This window comes from Oreochromis niloticus, linkage group LG17, assembly GCF_001858045.2.
Source record: "Oreochromis niloticus isolate F11D_XX linkage group LG17, O_niloticus_UMD_NMBU, whole genome shotgun sequence".
Lineage (NCBI taxonomy): Eukaryota > Metazoa > Chordata > Actinopteri > Cichliformes > Cichlidae > Oreochromis > Oreochromis niloticus.
Window position 1 is genome coordinate 8550020 of NC_031981.2, and position 20332 is coordinate 8570351.

At 38.8% G+C, this 20332-nt stretch overlaps 1 protein-coding gene across 3 annotated transcripts in view; it reads left to right on the forward strand.

Annotated features, from left to right (window-relative positions):
* Positions 1–20332, forward strand: part of ccdc146 (coiled-coil domain containing 146) — a 52723-nt gene that overhangs the window by 17711 nt on the left and 14680 nt on the right. For 2 of the 3 annotated variants that reach the window (XM_013274672.2, XM_013274673.3), the window contains exons 3-18: positions 899–981; positions 2731–2946; positions 5523–5580; positions 6757–6839; positions 6989–7082; positions 7182–7255; positions 8100–8327; positions 8597–8686; positions 9949–10045; positions 11103–11195; positions 11873–12040; positions 12646–12734; positions 13639–13803; positions 13975–14050; positions 15157–15305; positions 15402–15630. In XM_013274672.2, the coding sequence (XP_013130126.1) occupies positions 899–981; positions 2731–2946; positions 5523–5580; positions 6757–6839; positions 6989–7082; positions 7182–7255; positions 8100–8327; positions 8597–8686; positions 9949–10045; positions 11103–11195; positions 11873–12040; positions 12646–12734; positions 13639–13803; positions 13975–14050; positions 15157–15305; positions 15402–15630 (1992 nt within the window). The remainder of the gene's footprint in view (positions 1–898; positions 982–2730; positions 2947–5522; positions 5581–6756; positions 6840–6988; positions 7083–7181; positions 7256–8099; positions 8328–8596; positions 8687–9948; positions 10046–11102; positions 11196–11872; positions 12041–12645; positions 12735–13638; positions 13804–13974; positions 14051–15156; positions 15306–15401; positions 15631–20332) is intronic. The other variant, XM_003450742.4, reaches the window with a different exon arrangement.

Here is a 20332-nt window from a genome sequence, read left to right on the forward strand (position 1 = left end):
GAGAGAAATTTCACAACTCTTGCAGATTATTTCCCTTTTGCGGTGCTCTTGACCTGATGCGCTTTGTTTTGTTTTGCTGGTTTCCAAAGTTCCACAGCTGTGTATTTTTTTTAATCTTAAACCTTTTTTTAATCATTCAAGGATTGATTGTCTTCAATTGCTTATAGTTATTATCATAAATGGTCCATTTTCAGTGAAGGCTCTTGTTCTTTTGAGACTGGCCATAGTTGGATGTTTGTTTGTTTTTTTCTTCCTGATCTCGATAAAGTGTTCTGATTTTCTGATATCTGCTGCGGTGATAAAGGTTTATTCACCCCAACTCAGGATGAATCCTTTTACGGATATCGGGCGGTTGCGCTTTGTTGTGGTTGATCTCATTTTGTGTTTGTGCAAGTCCAAGCAGATATAGAAAAAAAATATTGTTCCTACAATAGTAAGTGATGCTTTTGCACACTGCAGCACAGAAACAAGTTTTTTTTCTTTCTTGTTTCATTTTGGACTACTCTGATGTTTGAAGCTGGAATCTCTATTGATTTAGCTTTCAACTTCTTGGACTTAATTTGTCACAAGATATATTAAAGAAAACTGCTTACTGGTCATAAGTTTTGTTTTTTGTTCTGTTTTTCTGTTTCCTAGCAGTTTCACCTTTTTGGATATTGAATCAGGGGGGGAAATGGGGACAAGAGGTTTCTGCAGTATGTGATATTCTATTAATTTGTCCTTTTGAACAGGCAGCTCTGGGTGCAACCAGATTTTCTGTGATAATGACAGCTGAGCTGGCAAACCCTAGCAGGAGGGTTTGAGCCCGAACAGTCTAAATGCTGTTGTAGCTCTGATATCTTTCTTCATTCTTAATTTCATGATGATGTTCAACTAATATTCTTTTTGTGTTCTTTAGTTGTTGTCAATGGGCAGGATCAGCCAGACCAAAGCTGACAAATTGAATTCCACCTACAAGCTCCTCCATGATACCTTGAAGAGGTATGTTTGATAAACCGTTTTTTTTGTGTTCTACTTTGGAATCATTTTTTGACTACAGAGACTTTTCCTTGAGCAAAACCAGCACTTTGTCAGATCCAGTTATGCTTCACTGCTTACCCTTTAAAAGCATCAATGCAGTTTCAGAAGAGAAGAGCAGGTGTGTTTACGTTTATAGAGAATTGGTGAATGCAGGTGAGGATGTGTGAAGACGTTACTGACACTACAACTGCTGTATAGGCTGAAACTCTTGTCAGTGAGAGAAAAAAGCCTTCAAGACATATTTCTTTTCCACTGTTATTGTATCCTGATTTGAACAGTAGTTCTGATTAAAACTAGTGCTGTCAGCATTAATCTCGTTAAAATGACGTTAACGCCATAACCTCATAATGCGGCAACACTGCACAATGTGAACGCGTCAGCGCAGTTTGCTCGTTAACGCGTTAGCGGCGTGCAGCCCCACGCACGGGTGGATCGGCATTAACTCGCTAACGGAGATTTGATGCATTAATGCAGTTATGGCGTTAACGTCATTTTAACGAGATTAACGCTGACAGCACTAATTAAAACATTTATAAGTTTAGTTTCTTGGGACAGGTGGTTATGCATGTTGAACTTTATTAGCTTAAAAGTAAATCAGTGGCAAAACTAAGTACGCCCCGGGATTCAACATCTTGTAGACCCACCTTTAGCAGCAGTAACTTGAAGCAGTCATTTTCAGTAAGACTTTATCAGTCTCTCACATCGTTGTGGAGAGATTTTGACCCACTGTTCTTCACACTATTTCTTCAGGCATTGATTTATGCATAGCTCTCTAAAGGTCCTGTCACAGCATTTTACTCATGTTGAAGTCTGGACTTTTACTAGGCCTTTTCAACACCTGTGCTTGAGATCGTTGACCTGTTGCCCTGGTCCAGTTTAAGCCAAGCTTTGGCTGTCAGACGGCCAAATATTTTTCTCTAGAAAATTTTGTTTTACAGAGGAGTTCATGGTCCACTCAATAACTACAAGGTGTCCAGTATTATGTACTGTAGCTGCACAAAAAGCACAAATCATCACCCCTCCACCTCCATGCTTGACAGACGGTGTGAGTTGCTTTTCTCCAAATGTGGCTCTGTACGTTTTGTTCTCATCTGTCCAAAGGGCATTGTTCTCATATTCATGTGACTGTTGTTCAGATTTAACTCTACAAACTTAAGCCATGCTGCCTGTGGTTTCCTCCTGGCAAGCCTCCCAAACAAGCCATGCTTGTTCAGTCTTCTTCTAATTGTGCTGTCATGAACTTTTAACAGGCCTGCTAACTGAGGCCTGAAGCTGTTCGGCTATTTTTTTCCACTGGATTCTCTTTATGAATGATTGTGTATAATAAATTCTGATCAGACCCATTAGGTTTATATGGATTTAAAGCTCACTTATTCACAAAGAGTCAGCACAGCAGGTTGCGTTTTGTGATTTGGCAGATACCCTTCCTGATGCAAACCTGAAAGGGATTTGTATCTCCTCCTGTGATCAAACTGAGGCTATTTTGCTTATTAGGTGAATATGTAAACCACTGCACTATGGACCTAGGTTTAGAAGGATTTAAATGGATTTTGCTAGCTTAAAACAAACAGCACTAATAACTGCATTATTAACTGAAAGCAGAAAACTTGGCATGTCCTCGTGGAGAATATGTGATACTGAACTGAAATGATACTTGCTATTTAATGACAAAATAAAACCACACATTTGAATCACTCTGCCGTACAACAGTGCCCAGGATTCTGAAATCCACCTTTTAGAAGAGGCAAAGAAATGTCGGGCTGAGCTGAAGAGGCTTCAGGTGGAGGTGGAGAGCATAGAGGAGAAGAGCACCTCTGAGGAGCCAGGAAGTGAGGTCAATGAACTGAGGCAACAGCTCCTTCAGGCATACAATGAACTAAAAGCTGCTGAGGAGAGAGAATATATGGCACAACACCGGCTAAAGTGGTGAGTGTATCTGTGTGTGTGTGTGTGTGTGTGTGTGTGTGTGTGTGTGTGTGTTCATTTACACACACTGTTACTACAATCAGCGAGGCTACACATTCAATTTTCAATCAGGTATTGAATCAAAAGCCAAATTAATCAAACAAAGATACAGAAAGTTACATATGCACACCTACGCAAAATAGTGACACACTGACAGGAAGCAAGAGCGTAAAAGGAAACACACAGAAGTGAAACTGCAGTGGTGGAGAGAGAAGTGGACACACAAACTGACTGAAGGATACACACAAACACGAGCGCGCTCACATGCACACACAACACACCCGCAGTAGCACACAGAGTCAGGTAACTGGGGACCAAACACTGAAGTGAGCTACATGAGGCAGCATCTTTTTATTGAATTTAGAAGGTGAAAGAGTAGAAGACACAAACACACTCAAATCAAATCGCTGCTGTGTTTGTGCAGCGCTTGGCCAACAGCGCACTTCCACACTAATAGAAATAAAAACATTGCTTTAGGACGGAACGTTATTGCATTTACATCATTTCTATTGCATTCCTCAGTGTTACCGCATGGTGAAAACTTGATGTACGCAATTACTGATACAAATACCAGCCTCAAGTGGATTTGTGTTCAATCCGGATGTAACATGGTTACTCATCTGAGCTCTGTACGCTGTTAGTTTTCTATTTTTTATTTTTATTTTACACCAGTCTGGTACTTTCTGTTCCTCATCTCTTATCCTTTTCTTTCACACCCATAAGTCTCTGTCCTTATCGCAACCAATTTTACTCTCACCCTGCTGGCTTCTCATGGCAGGCTTTCCTCCCAACTACTCACTCACTCAGTCCAGCTTGTGCAAAAGGTCAAACACACCCATAGAAATGGAAAATACCAGACTCGCTCGAGTATCTCCCCTTCCTCTGTACACAAACTCAACTTTTTTCAAGTGGCAAAGGGAGTTTAGAGGAACATTGCTAAGCAACATTATAACACTCACTGGTGGTTCCCAAACATTATGAGCATTAATCCTCAAAACAAAGTTAAAAATAAATGCCAGGCAAAGACATTCAGCATGATTAAAGAGCAAGAAAGGGGTATCTGAAATGTATATGAAAATCAGCTTACTAAAAAAAATAATGAAAACCTTAAACCTGCATTGAAGGATAAAAGTTGACTGATTAAAGTTTTCTGAAAAATCTAAAGAGTTTTTAAGTTTGAAGAAATAACTGTGTGTGGTGGAGACTGTATATAACTGGTAGTCAGATTTATGGTAGCCTCCCAGGTCGGCTATTGGCACCGAACCCCTCACAAATACTGTTAAGAAACACTGTATTTAGAAAGAACTCTGCAGAGACACAAATAAAACGCAGTCAAAGGTCAGACGAAGATGGAAAGCTCGTTGTAATTTTGCTAAAAGATCTCATTTACTCAATCCCCACACTTATTTTTCCTGCACTGCAGTGACTCTAGATCACCCCAGCAATATAAAACCACTCACTGCACATAAACTCACCACTCCGCGGCAAAGATACGATCTGTAGGATACAGTGATTTTTAGTGCTGACACCCAGGCAGAAAGTTGTAGTCCGGACAGTAATTGAAATATTAAATGAAAACCAATTGCAGAGCATTCTCCCAGGATGCAGTCATAGATATTATTACATTCTGACTGTGCATATTGTTTGTGACAGCATTTGCTGGTGAACTCTGTTGCACTCCCACCGTCTCGGTTTCTCCCGCCACCCTTCCTTTCATCGCCTCCAGCCTAAGATTTCCTCTCCCCCCATTCCCGCCTTTTCTCCTACTTATTCTCCTTTCCCCTAACTTGTCCACATGGCTATCAGTCTGCATATGACAAGCAGATGCTCACCATGCAAATATGCCTTTTAAAATCACTGCGTCCTTCATCTGTAGCCAAACAGATACACAGGAATTCAGCACATTTTTCTGGTCACATTTTGCAGCCTTCGTGCATTTTTCTCTATAGTTTTTTTTGTGTATAAGTTAATATCCAATATATCAGCTTGTCAGGAAGATTAATATAATTTACTTTGTGAGCTGTACAGTATGTGCTTTTGTAAGGTTTTTCATTATGACAGAGCTGACTTGAAATTATTTCATACAAAACTTTAATCAACTGCTAAAAAAAAAAACATCTGCCGCGGGGAGATGAAAAATGCAAAGAAATTATATTTTATATACACAGTCAAACTTTGCTGGACACAATTTATCTGTTTCTATAGGATGAAGCATATGCTCTAAGTGTTTAGCACTGTTGGTGTATTTGCCAGTATAGAATAAAGTGTTCTATATTAATTCACTAATGCAACTTATTTGGCATACTCTTTAAGAATATGTTGATTCTGCTTCATTTGCTTTTTTGGAAACTGCACATTAGTCAAGTTTTAACAATATAAATGCAGGTTTGTGACAGTGTGTTCCTCTTTTTGTTGAACTGAGAACTGAAAACGATTATTTATGTCTCTTGAAATTCCCAATAATTTTGTTTTCTTCTTCACATTCTCCTGTATTCTCATGTGATCTACACTTTTCACCTCCCCTCACCGGCCTGAAGTCTCTGGGAAGAGAAGCAGTATCTGGAGAAAGAGAATGAAATTCAGATGAAACCTGCTGTAAGTTTCATTATTGCACCATCCAGTTCTAGTTTCAGAGGTGTGGATTACTATTCCAACAATGGTCTTGAAAGAGGATAAATGTGAGTTTTACTTTAAGCCTCTATGCAGGCGTAATCCCTCCATATGAAGAGCTGGAACTGTCATTTCAAGCAGTATGAAGCCAAATCATTTTTATTCCAGTGTAGCAAAAAGGAGGGCAACAAGTGGAATGAGATTTAATCCTTGATAACAAATCGACCTAATAGGCCAAATTCTTATTAACAATTTCACCATAATGTAGCATTTCCAACCCTTAGATTTTATTTTAATCATAAACAATAACAAGCAACACTTTTGGTGAAGAACATTTTATCAGATGTTGCCAAACAAGCCCGAGGGTTACTCTCAAGGAGCGCTACATTTATAAATTTCATCAAACTTTCTAAATTTTATTGCTGATGCTGCTAATGGCAAAAGAGTCTGAGCTTTGCAAAATTTACTGAATAAATTCAGCAGCAGCGCTAATAACATTTGCATGTGTTTATATGCTACCATTTTAATTGCTGAGTGCAACACCAGATCATTACAAATGAGCCTGAACTCAAAAAGTGGTTTTAATGAGTCAAAGAGGCTCATGGGTAGTATTTAACCAACCAAACAAGTTATTAAAAAATATAATAAAAACTCTAAACTCAAAGATCATCAGGGCCAAAGAAGTAATCAATTCCATTGCTGGTGGCGTGCTTGCTGTTCAGGTAATTTGTTTGCTTAAGTGCTTTCTGTCTAACACTCACACTCTGATGGATGCATTAGAGAGCAACTTGGGGTTACTATCTTGCCCAAGGGTATCTGGCTTGCCTGGCTCCCTGGAGCCAGGGATTGAACCACCAACCTTCCAGTTTACAGATGACCTGCTCTACCTCTACGCAGTGATTTTAAAAATGTTGAATTTCAATTGGTTTGTTCTGAAAAGTTTAGATTTAAAAAAATCTGAAAAACTCTGGCTTTTTGATTTTGTCGGTCTGGGTCATTAACTTGAAATACTTAAAAACGTCCACTGTGTATAATAAACATTTTTATCCTTTCACCCATCCACCAGTTTGAAAAATATGAAGTGTGAGCTTCAATTCGTTATATTGTACCTGATATTCTGTATTATCAGTCTGTGGTTTACACGGTTTATGGGTCCTCTAGGAGCAGGAGGACAAGACAGAGGTCATGCAGGATCTATATGAGGATCTGAGGAGAGAGGTGGCACAAAGACAACAAGAAATCAGGTATTATATCATCAAGTTTTAACATGCATTAGCCACTATCTGTGTTCTGTGTGAGTTTTTGTTTTGCGTCTAACTGCAGATATTATCACTATTGTGCCTTTAATGAAAATTGTTCCAGAGGTTAATATACTTGTGTTTATACCTCACAGAAGTCTGATGGAAGATATAGAAACCCATGAAAAGCAGATATTGACAGAACAGAATGAGCTGGAAGATAAGAAGGCTCTCATAGAGCTCAAAGAGGTCTGTGCGAATGAGGGGGGAATAGCTTATAGGGTACCATCAATAAAATAGCAAATCATCTTCCTTCTTACATGTGAACGTCTCCATATGTATCACAAGGCTGAGAAGGCCGAGCTCATCAGAATACCCGGCCAGATTTTAAAGGAGACTGAAAGGAAACGCTCGAAGAAGGAGTAAGTATATTAGTAAACTCCTCCTAATCTTTGCTGGGGAAGAGCAAGGAGAATATAGTTAGAAATTCCAGGAATGTCAATGAGACTGCTAGGGTGCTTCAGAGAGACAGAAAAGAAAAGACAGCTGGAGCAACTTTCGAACAGCCACTGCTCTAATCTGCCTCCACCCCTTCATCTGGAATTCGTACACAAACAAAATAAAAGTATCTGGATGAACCTGTAAGATTCATAGTGGAAAGATTTTCTGTTTTTAATTGTTTATGCTCAGTGTAAATGTGTTTGGATATCAGTCCTTTTCTTTTTTTTTCCCTACTGAAAACCATTTTCCAGTTTACATTTCTGCAGATTCTCTGGCTTTTGATCTACAGTAGTCTTTTTGTGTCTCCATAAAAATTAATATTTTTTACCAAATAAAGAACTGAAATGAGGGTTACTTTTTGTTGTAAACCCAAATTGTCAAAATTTTTTAGGCATCAGTCTTTCTAATTTGGTTAAAAATAAATGACAGCCACATGTGTCAGGCCTCAATAATTTTTTTTTGTAATTCAAGTGCAGCTGCGGGATGGTTCACTTGCTGCGTCACTGCAGTTCCTTTTATGTTTCTTTTAAATTAATATTTGGCTTGCGAGTATTGCGGTGGAACTGTCTGTATAAGCTGTTTGAGCACTGACTTGTAATTTCAAATTCACAAAGCTGAGGGGTACTGTGGGGTGTATGTAAAAGATGCATGCGCATGCTGTTATTTCATAAGATATGCACTACAGCACACTTTTATCGTGTTCTCATACTTGCGTTCGTTCTTTATTTTTTACATTTCTTCCAATTCCTGAAACACAAATACCAGAGCTGCGATGAAAAAGATGAAAATACTAAATGTGGAGATTTCAGAAATTGAGCAGCAAGTAAAAGCGGTGGATGAGCGAAACCATTCTCTCAGGATGAAGGAGGAGGAGGTGATGCAAGAGCTGGAGGGTCTGAGGGTCCAAGTAGAGGCTGGTCAGAGGATTCAGAGGCAGCTGCTGAAAGAGCAGGACATCAAGAAGGAGGAGCTGAATGAATTTATGGGCAACAGGTACATGTTTGTTTGTTTTTTTTTCATTTAGTCTGAGCGACTTTGACTATTCTTAGGGAATTTGTAAGAAGTAAATTGAACATAGTGCTTTTCTGGTATTGCTAACAACTCATATCCCTTTAATTGACACAGTTAACCAATCGTAGGACCGGCACTAGGAGCACACTGGCTTGTGGATGCCCCCCATGGCTGGGTTTCTTCATTAGATAAATAATGTATGTTCAGATAGGATATTTGTCATGCATGTCACTGTGTTTTCCCATTACCAGAGGCATCTTGGAAATGAAACTGCAGAACATCATGTGTGACAGAAAGCATCTGTATGAGAGACGGTCTCTGCAGCTCAAGGAGAAAAACAGGTACAGAGTGATATCTCACCAGTAATCTTTTCCACATGGAAATTAGTTCGTACATACTGAGAACCTTGAAGTTGACCTTTTTCTGAACACAGAAATGCTATGTTTGCATTTAGCATTTGCGTTAGCGTCTTCACGTATTATTTCAGTAGTTTAAATCAGTCTTCTTTGCCACAGCTGGTGTCTATGTCATATATGTTCTAACATACAAGGTCTTGAATAATCAGGCCCCATCTTATCTTAAAGACCTCATAGTACTGCATCACCCCAATAGAGCACTTAGCTCTTAGGTTCCTGGCTTACTTGTGGTTCCGAAGGTATTTAAAAGTAAGGTATTCAGTTTGATTTATATAGTGCAAAATCTCAACAACAGTCGCCTGGAGGTGCTTTATATTGTAAGTTAAAGATCCGACAATATTAGAGAACCCCCTCTTTTAATTAACCAGCTCCCAGTTTGGACTCAGGAGACAGACACCCTCTCTACTTTTAGATTGTGCTTGAAACTTTCCTTTTGGTAAAGCTTATATAAGCCTGGGCTGCTGGAGCTTCTTCTGGAGGTGTTTCTTCTTCACTCACCTTTTTTCACTAACTATGTGTTTATACACCTCTCTGCATTTAATCTTGAGGTTATTATTAACCTCTGGCTCTCCTCCACAGCCTGTCTTTTGTCCTGTCTTCCTCCCCTAATCCCCAAGCATTTGTGGCAAGTGGCTGCCCCTCTTTGAGTGTGGTTCTGCCAGAGGTTTCTTGCTGTTGAAAGGGAGTTTTTCCTTCCCACTGTTACCAAGTGCTTGCTCACAGGGTGTCATCTGATTGTTGGGGCTTTTCTCTGTAAAAGGGTCTTTGACTTAGAATATATAGGCTGCTTGAGACGGTTTGTTTGTCAGTTAGTCATGACTAGGGAAACCTAGTCATGCTATAAATCGTTTAATGATACACCATAATGTGAAAGCTTTAGTGTTTATAATTAAACATCCTTTAAGTATAAAAAAATACATAGTTTTGAGCACTATTCAAAGAGGTGTGGTTTTACAGTTTTTCAGCATCAGTATGCATCAGTATGTAAATGTTTTAAAGTTTAACAGCTGTTTAACAAGAGGTGAGTCTTTAGCTGCATTTCAAACACAGTTCAAAACCATCATATTTGACAGCAAACCACATGCAGTGCTGTATAATTAGCTAGATGTGAAACAATAGATTTTAGTGTTGGAGAGTCGGTGTCATGATGATGAAATATTTAAAAGGTGCCTGTTTTTTATCCTCAGGCAGATGCAAGCCCTGAACAGGATGGAGCATGCACTGACTGCAGCCACGGAGCAGCTCGAACACACGCAGAATATCTACGAGAAGTTAAAGGCTCAGGTGATCTGTGAAATGTTGCTTTCACATGAAGACATCCTAAGCAGTTAAAGTGTCCAGTCCGCTTGCTGTGGTTCATTTGTACATGTAACACCTGTAATTGCAACTTAAAAGCTTCAGATTTCAGCTCTAACCTTCACAGTGCTATAAATAACTAAGTTTACTACTTTACTAAATATAAATAAATATTAATTCTCTTCATCTTCTTACTGGAGTTAACAGCGGATTTGGAAAATTTTCCAGGCTTTGACACAGGTGTTGTATTGTCACAGTGCCAGTAATTAGCACATAACTTGTCGCTTCCTGTCATTTTCCTGATGTGCACATTTTTTTACGAGAAAGTGGAAAGAAGAAGAGCGAGCGGCTGATTGGAAATGCATCAGCACATCTCAAAAGGACATAATAACATGAAAGGAAATCAATATGACACATCTGGGAATTTGCACATTGAGGAAACAAGGAAACAACGCTTCTGAACGATATGATTCATTCAGTTTGCTAATCAAGAATGGCTCACATGAACAGCCGCACGTAATAAAACTGAACTGTTTGGAGGAGTCTGTGGTTTTACCACAGAAATTCATCACATTTACATCGAACGTTATGTGATTGATGGGTTTAATATTTTCATACTGTTGTGCTCAAACTTTACCCAGCAAGAGGGCTAATAATGAATATTTATTGCTTTATGTATGCAGATGAAACTTAATTATGGTATTGCATTATCTTTTTTGAAGTACTTGAACTTACTGATGTAGTCTTCTTCTCCTTCCAAACTTTTATAAAATATGCCGCTGCGGAGATCAAACCACTGAAAACGAGACGGTCTTATAAGATCAAATAATGTAACACAATGATGTGTTTGTTTTGTAGTAAGCCTTTTTGTGGGATTGAATATTCACTGACCGAATTAGATATCGGGTGTAGGAAGATTAGGACTCAATCCTCATGGTGTTTTTTTTCTTTACAATGTGGTCTGAAGAACATTGCATTTGAACCCAATTCAAAGGATACTTGGCAATTTATACTGAAAGAAAACTCTCATTTTCTGAATTTTCAGTTAGATGCTGTCCCCAAAACAGAAGCCAGCATTCAGCAAAGGATGGAACTTCAGAAAGAGGTTGATGCTCTCAAAGTCAGCTTTGAAAAGCAGGTGGGCATGTATGGGCCAACCATCGATCCATTTTCTTCTGCTCATTGAATTCAGGGTCACAGTTTGAGCTGGAGTAGGACGAGAGGCTGCGTACGCCCTGGATAAGTCTCCAGCCTATCACAAGATGTGCTTTAAATACCACATAGATTTTATTAATCCGACACTGGGGGAATTCACATGTTATAGCAAGAATAAGTGTCAGCAAAAAAAGCAATAGAGCAATAAATAATAAATAGTGTTTAAATACAAAAAACAGACAAAAAAACTACACAAGAGTAATTTCTGTTATTCACAAATGGTTGCTACATTATAAACACTCACAAAGAAATTTTCATATGTACATTGTACTGTGGGAGTGATAATATTAAGTATAATATGCTATAATATTAGTTTGGTTTATTAGCTTTAATAAGAATCTCAGGCTTTTTTCCACTTCCTGTGTCTTGCACTTTTAATATTAAAGTTCTCTCTAACTCGTTTTTCATGTCCTTGTATCTTTATTTCAAGAAATGAGGGACAAAATGAGATTTCTGTTTACATATTTTGTTCATGACACACAATAAGAGAAAATTGATTCCAGTGATCCCCTCGGGGATCCATAATATCATTAGGTTTTTTTTGTTTTTGTGTGTGTGTGTTTTTAAACTGTGAACAGCCCCTAAATTGTTCCCCAACAGCTATCGGTGGCTGAAGAGGAAAGCGAGAGAAAGCAGCAGTATCGGGTCATTCAGGAGCTGCTCAGTGACTCAAACCGCCTCAGAGAGGAGGTCCATAACCTGAGATGTTTAACACAAATCAAAGCAGAGGAGAGAGGCCAGAAGCACCGTGAACTGCTCAGGGTCGAGGTGAAGTTTAAACACACAGACACGCGCACAGATTTATTTACATTTTATGTCATCATTAGTGCATTTTAGTGCATAATATAATCATTTATGCAGACACCGAGCAGTTCAACTAGACATGTGTGAGAATCAGTGGGTTTGTATTTTAGATACTTTGGGATGTTCACAGCCGAGAAACCAGGGAGCAAGAGCGCATCTGTCATCTACACTGATAATATTGGAAAACTATGTAAAGACTTGTTTCTGCTGAAGTGATCAGTCTGGGGGATTGAGGAAAAAACATTTTATAAATTCTTAAAGTTTTTTTTAATTAAAAAAAGATTCATGGACTCTTTCTTAATTAGTACATAAGAAAATCCTGGATCAACAGCAACCAGCTCGGAAATAAATGAGAAATTCTTAAAAATAAAAATTAAAGGAGGGACTAATTACAAAGAAAACAAAGACTGTTAGATCAGTTATCTGAATTTTTGTTTATCCATTTACTTACAGTTTAAAAATGGAAGCTATTTTAAAGGCACAAGGGAAGCTTGATATCTGGCACAAACACGCACACGTGCATACACACAGCAGATGATGATGCTGTTCCTTGTTAAATCTTCCAACAGCAACTGAACGAGCACATCCAGCACGAGCTCAAAGAAAAGGACCTGATCATCATGGACCATAACAAGCTCAACACTATGCTACAGCGCAGGTGCACCAATTTTTGGGGGGGGAAGATATTATAGTGTTGTTAATTATGTTGTCATTTTCAGAAATAAACTGTAAAACAAACAGTTTATTAGGGAAATAAACTGTTGTTACTTTCATTACATTACAACTCAGCAGAGGAAGACACTGTTAATGTTCATATCCTCTCACAAGATTTTTGGATAAATTTGACATTTTAAGGGCCATTTACTTCCATTAAACTAAAACAAATATCCATCTCCAAAAGCACAAAACTCACACCAAGTATGTAGATTTTGGTTTTCCGTGAAATATTCCTTTAATATAACCATTTTTCACGACTGATAATTGATTACATGTTATATGTTTGGCTCCTCTGATCTGCAAAATATCTGCAGCCACAATTAATTCAGACATCTGTGCATGTTGTCTGGGTAGAAAACCATTTCTTTCTAATTGGTCATACTTCAGTGTTCAGACACAGACTAATGCATAAAGCACCACCCAGTATAAAAGCAGATTTTTAAAAAATGCATTCATTAAGGTCAAAGCAGCAGAGTTCAGTTTGAAGTGGTTGCACTTGACATGGAATCAGACAGTGTATCTCCTCTCTATTCTCATATTTAGCTGTCGTTCGTCACAGCACACACGCCCTAACATGCATTTTAAACCACGTGAGACTTTGGTTCTACTGATCACTTATAATGATTATGAGTCACTGATATTAAGATTACTCTGTTGGGAGTATAGCATCTGTTAATGACAACATTTCTGTCCATACTTTACTTAACAAGCGCGCATAGACCTAAAAGTCTAAGAAGAATAAATACAAAACATCAGTGTAAAATGTAAAGAAGTTGTTCTGGATTGGGAGTGTGTGTTGTAGATAAATAACGTGTTCATTACTAATCTGTGTTTTGTTACCTTAGAATATTACAGTACTCTAAGCTGTGCGATATGGTTATGGAAGAGAAGAAAAAGTATGTCAAGCTGAAGCAGATGGCCTCACAGACGATCACGGAATTGACGGAGCAGATTAAGGTCCTGGAAAATGAATCGGAAATCCAGCGCACCATTGCCATCAACAAGGACAGGTGTTTAGGATTCGTGGTCATAATCAAATACTATAATAGCATTATAACAGATCCTGATTCTTTAAAAGTTACAATGTCCAGCTGTGTGCAACCAGTTATGTTTGGACATCATTTTTATTGAGTTCCTGTGTGTGACTTTTATATTTTTCCCTTTATATACGTCTATTTCAGAGGACTGTCAAAGGCTCGTATGAAGATCTCTAATACTTCGAAAACAAGGGACAAGCTACGCAATGACATTTCCAAGGTTCACAGACACACACACACACACGCTTTGCAGTATGGCGGTATCACAATTTAGACAGTTTAAACAAACATTAAATGAGCTGCAAGACATCCAAAGTTGTATACAGACACAGATAAGACAGGGGTGAAGTCACTGCTAGCATTTTATATTAAAAAGAGTAAAGATTAACGTGTGTTTTTTTGTTGTTTATCACTGTAAACAAAAAAGGTAAAAAGGTTTTTAATTTGCTGGCTCTCGCAGTCCTCTTTGTTAGGCATAGCTAAGAAGACATCAGAAAGCAGAACAAGCTGTATGTAGACGACGATGATGACAGTGATGGAACACCTGTGGACACTTATATTGATCATTTATTTAAAACATTTTAGAAAATAACATTAATTCCATATGTATAGTAAATATTTATGAAAAATGTGATTCCTGACTTTGATTACCCAAATGACATTTTAAGAAGGTTTCTCTCCTGGATGTTTTAATTGTACCATCTTTGCTGTTGCAGAATTCTCCCACAGATTTAGATTCAGGATTCTTTCAGTGCTATGTCTGTGTTTTGTGATACCTCTGGCCCAAAAAACCTTCATCGCAGAGCTGGCTTTGAGTTTGATGAGCGATGACCAGTGGATAACAGTGATGTGTTTTTGAAATGACCTGGGGTTTTTTGCGTTTCGGTTAGTCTTACTTCTGGTCTTTGTTCTGGTCTTCCCTGTTTATTTTTGTTAGATTTCCCTCCAATTAGGTGCACCACCTGTTATTTAGCTTCGTTTTGCCAGCTTGTCCTGTTACTTCTAATAGTCAGAGGACACTGACTAAATGGTCTGTGCTTGACCATGGCCTGTTCTGCATTTCTCCCCATCACACTAAAGGACAACACAAGTATCTAAGAAAAGGGCAAACATGGAAGAAATACTTTAAAAGAATGAATGCATAACATGTATTAAATGTATTAAATCTAATACGTCCAAAGTTCTGTCACACTGAACCCCACTGACCATTAAAATATAAAATAATTAGAACGGACTTGCTGAGGGTCATTAAGTGCTTTGTGCCGATCTTGTTTCTGATGCTGTGAACATGCTTATTACTTTCTCTTTCTCTCTGACTTGTTGTAGGCTGCCGGGAAGCAGTGCCAGATAAATCAGGAGTGTGAGGACAACAAACTGGAACTAATGAAGCTCACACAAATGATCAGCCATCAGCAGGAGACTCTGCTGGAAATGAACAAGAATCACGAAGCTGCCATACAGCGGCGCAACTTCCTGTATGTTCATAGCTTAAAGCTCAAGTAATTGCTACCCGAATGCTTACATGATGACCTAAAGCTCGTATATACTATATGCACTTCTCAAATCTACAGAGGAATCCAGCTCCTGGAACATGAAGAGATTTTGTGTAGCTACTATGAGAAGGTGAACATCCAGGAGGCAGCTATCACTAAAAGAAACTCGATTCTGGAGGCCCTGGAGAAGGACATGAGAGACTTGGAGTTAGCGATTAATGAGGAGAAGAGGCAGATAGACCTGAAGAAGAAAGACGTACTCCTCAAGAGGAAACTGGAGGAGGAGATTACAATGCTCCAAATAGAGGTAGAAAAACATTAGATAAACCTACACACTCATCCTCACACAGACGGTTGACAGTCCTTCCACAAAGGAAGCAATTACACCAAACTTGTGGAAATGCATACTAATTACCTGAGAAGTTATAGAGTAGGAGGAAAAATGTGTCTACTTATTGCATGCTTAACAGGTTTTGAGAATGCACAGATTTCTATGTAGATGTAGAAATCCTTCATTAAACTCATTTTTCTTGTGTAAACAGTGCTGACAGTGTTCCGGCAACAGTCTCACAACACCCACTTCTCTTTTCTCACTATCTTCTTTTATTCCTTATTAACAAGAAATGAAAACTGGAAATGAATCATACTGTACAGTTCAAGACAGTTTTGCATTGCTTAATGTTAGAGCCACCCATCAGGTATATAATCCTGAATGAGCACTGCATCCTATAAAATGCCCCTGCGCTTTCCATAGTGGCATTTTGCTGATATATCCGCTAATTGGTGCCTGAAGTGCAATACGCTGCTGCCCACATTTCTCCAACAGTACGACCATGACTATATCATGAAATGCCTTTGCTTCGTGGATTCAAAATCCTCTCTGAATGTAGTTAAACCTGCCAATTAGCATGAAAAAAAAAGAGATGCCGTGAAAGTACAGATTTTCCTGAGAATCTTCTGGCACATGTGGTGTCTGTAGGTGTGTTCGCGTTAGCATGCCTGGTCCATCTGCAAACCAGGGACTTTCTTCAACAGCGCTTCCATGCGTTGTCCAGCTAGGTGTGTGTGTTCCCATTACTCCTTGTCATAAAAATAATATACGTGATTTATTTTTTATCCGTAGAGGTCCGAGGGAGTGTACGGCTGCGGGTGTATGTGAGTTGAATGGTGTCAGAGATTTTACAGATTATTGCTCAACTTTTACTGTCTCTGTCAAGCCAGGGGAACTCCAGCAAGAACAGTTAAGTGCAGTGCTCTAGAATAAAACCCGTAGAGCGGTGGAGACACTCAGAACATCACTAATAAGCAGGTCCTTGTTTTGAAACACGTTCAGCATTTCATCTCACAATGAGACTTCTGAATTACTCTAGTAAACATGCTGTGTGGGAAGGCTTTCGCTTTACTTTAATGACAGGGCTCAGTGCTCATTAAAGTGTAAACATTCTTAGTTTGACCACAATCAAGACTGATTATGTTTGAGAAGTGTCTGCTTAGACAAACTAGTGGAAGTATGCATGCATCTATTCACAATTTAAAACAAAATATTTTGAAATAGCCACACAGGGATGAAGATTGGGGGGAATTTTCTTCCCTATTGTCAGATGAGAGCCTCATTTTGCTGAGCAGATCTTAATGGAGTGAAATTTTAAGGATGGACACTTGCCAAATAAAGTTCAAGACACACACGGATACTCAGAAAGAAGATAAGTATCTAAAACAAAGGGGAAAAACCCAAGCGATAACACTGTGTACACAGAGACGAAGAGAAATTTGAAACAGGCACACAAACATGCACCGAGTTCCCCTTCCAGCAGCTACATCATGGGACTGGGTGTGTTACCTCTCTGGATCAGAGTGATTGGCTTACAGTTGCTGCTGGACCAGACGTATGTTATCCGAGTCTTATGCTCTTTTGGATGAACATAGCGTTGGATAAGACTTCACCGTGTGCTGCTCATTTGAAAAACACCCCTCTCCTTTTTGTCCATCTGTTTACTCCTTCTGTTGTTTATCGTTTGCTACAAGTAGCCCTGATGATGCCATCTTTTTGCTTTCACTCATGTTTCATTAGTTTCTTTACTCTTTCCCACACTTTTTTTTACACAAAATTCTGAATTTTATTGTTTCCACCAGGATTTTTCTTTCACTTGTGTGCACAACTTCAGCCTTTTGTTATGTTCTTCTTCCTCACACAAACTATGTATTTGGATATTTTCAGCGATGTTAGGTCTCTGACTCTGAGGATTGCAGTGCAGCTTGCCTGGTCTATTTGGGCTAGACTGAAATATCTCAGCAACAGTTGGACTTATTAAAACTTCATACATATTTTTATGAGGCTAGAGCACAAATCCTGCTGACTTTACCTTGACCGGTACCATCAGGTTGGCATTTCTGGTTGTTAGTAAAGTTTAATTCTGAACATTGTGTCTAAAACATATCTGACTTTCACTTTCAGCACTTTTAGGGCGGGGAAGGTGATCTGGAACTTTTTGTTATTCCACTGCTGTTTCAACATGGTATTTATCCTATAAATATTCTTGCTGACTGTAAACCAGTTGCCTAATCAATTACATCATAATTTCCTACAAACTTGAATTCTGAACGTTTTTATTAAACTTGTTGAATTGCAGTTATGCACTTGGGCTGTTGTCGATGGCATCCTGCAGTTAGAATACCTGCCTATGAAGGGCTGTTCTGAAAAAAAATGATATGCACAGTTTGGAAGTTTTGCTGGAGATGCTATAATCGGCCAATAGAGAGGAACGGCCCCTCTTCTGTGCGGACAGCCCAACCCTGACCTGACTATCATTCACTGCATCATTCACACTTAAAACCTGTGACCAGCACATTACAGAGCAGGCTTATTTTCACACATCTATTGAGTCAAAACCAAAACTCCAAAAGTATGCTGCTGATGTTAATAGGTGGAACCAGCTTCCTCTCGTCCTGTCCAAAGATTTGCTAATGTGGGTACAGGAGCGTGACGCACTGCAGGTGAGCAGAAAACAAAAATCACACCCTGGGTGTATCTAACTGAGAAAACAGAGGACACTGTCTGCTCATAGGTTAGCATATGTCAATCACAAGGTAGCCACACTGTAATGCATACCCATCTTTCTCATGTATTTTACTTAAAATGGGTCTATCATTTTACAAAATGAACTTTACTATATCAAATAAGATTTGAAAATAGCAAGTGAGACCAATAAAGTGTTTCCTGAGGTCATTTATAAGTTTTAAAAACAGACGTGCTACTTGATAATAGCTAATATCCATCTTTCATATAAGGTCTATGTTTGATTCACAGGTTAATGAACAAATACTGTTTCCTTCAGCCTCAGATGTACTTTTGCTCTTTAGCAAATGTTAACATGCTAACATATTGAAGTAAGATGAGAAACACTGTAGTGAAACACCATTTTAGCAATGTTAATATGAGCATTTTATCTGAAGCCTTGCTGTAGCTGAGCACACATCCTCACAAAGCTGCTGTCATGGCTATAGACTAGCTTTATCACGTTTGAATAGACGTGCTTCTCCTGAAACTTTTAGTATCAACAGTTATCTCCTTGATTAGTTTATCAGTCCATGTTTGTTCCTCTCTCTTGCCATTCAGCCACCCAGTTATTTAATACTTCTCCCTCTCATCTGTGTGTAAACAGCAAATCATTTTCTAAATTACAGTTTTCACTCGTACAGCCGTCTAGCTCCCCCGGGTACAAAAAAGTGAATCATGGGGGTCTCTACTTTTGCAGGAGGCTCACCAGCTCAATTCATTCTCCCTGCAAATTCATTCTCTATGCGAATTCAATCTCCATGCAACTGCCTTGCTGTCGATTTATCATATATATTGTGTATTTGTATTCATCTGTGACCAGTTTATCTGTTCATTGCAGACAGACCCCCCCTTTCCTTTGATGGGAAATTTTGACAAAGATAGATTGGGCCATCTGTGAAACTATTGAAGTTCAATATACTCTGAGGCTTCCATTTGCTCTGAGGAATTTTAATTGCAGCAAAATAAACAGAGGTTGGGGTCGGAATCTAAATTTGCTGCTTGTTTATGAGATGCGTCGACGTCTCAAACGCGTACAGGTGCACACGCATCAGTGCGCACACCGAGATCTGCGCAGCGTTTGTGTAATCTAAATGTCGATGAACAAACAGTCATCTAATGACTGGTTACACTTCTGTTATGCACAGTTGCATGAGCAATCCCACAGACATACAAAGACACAGTCAGTTGTGGATTTATAATAGGGTGGAGCTGGTGACAGATAGCACTGTCCCTATGGTGGTGAGTCATATTCTGTCCCTCTTAAATCTTCGTCCAATCTGTCTGGAACCAATTACTACTGGGAAACCCTTTGCGAATAAAATCGCTTTGACAGTATGCGTGTGGAAGTTCATGTATATTGGATGGAGGGAACAGGTAGTGAGCAAAAAGAGCAAGAAAAAACCCTCAACTTTGTATAAATTCTGAAGAATAAAAAGTCATATGATACACAAAGAAAGATAAGTGGTGAAGCAAGTACTGGATTAAAATCAAGCAAAGACAATGTATAAATCAAACGGGCACATAAACAGAATAATGTAGTGAGGGTGAATCCACTTTCTGTGAGTGCGCAAGTGTACCAAAGCCTGTTCACATTAAATCAAACACTCGTGTGAATGTGAGAGAGGAAAATCGTAGTCAAGTATTAGCAGTTATGAAAATTCCGTTCACATGGATACCAAGTGTGTCATTGAAATTCATGAGGGAATTAGACTGAAATGCAGTGTTAAAGTGTTTTACCTTCTAGGTCTGGATTGTTTAGTCTCTTGAATGTAATATTATTTCCCAGTACTTATTATTTTTGATATCTATGTTTCTAGTTCCCTTTCGTACCCAGGCTGTCCTAGTCCCATTTCTGTTTTGTCCTTGGTGTGTCATATGTGAAGTCAGTGATTTCTCAGTATTTGTTCACCTTTCTGTCTGTCATCTGCTTAATTACTTCCTGTCTTGCTTT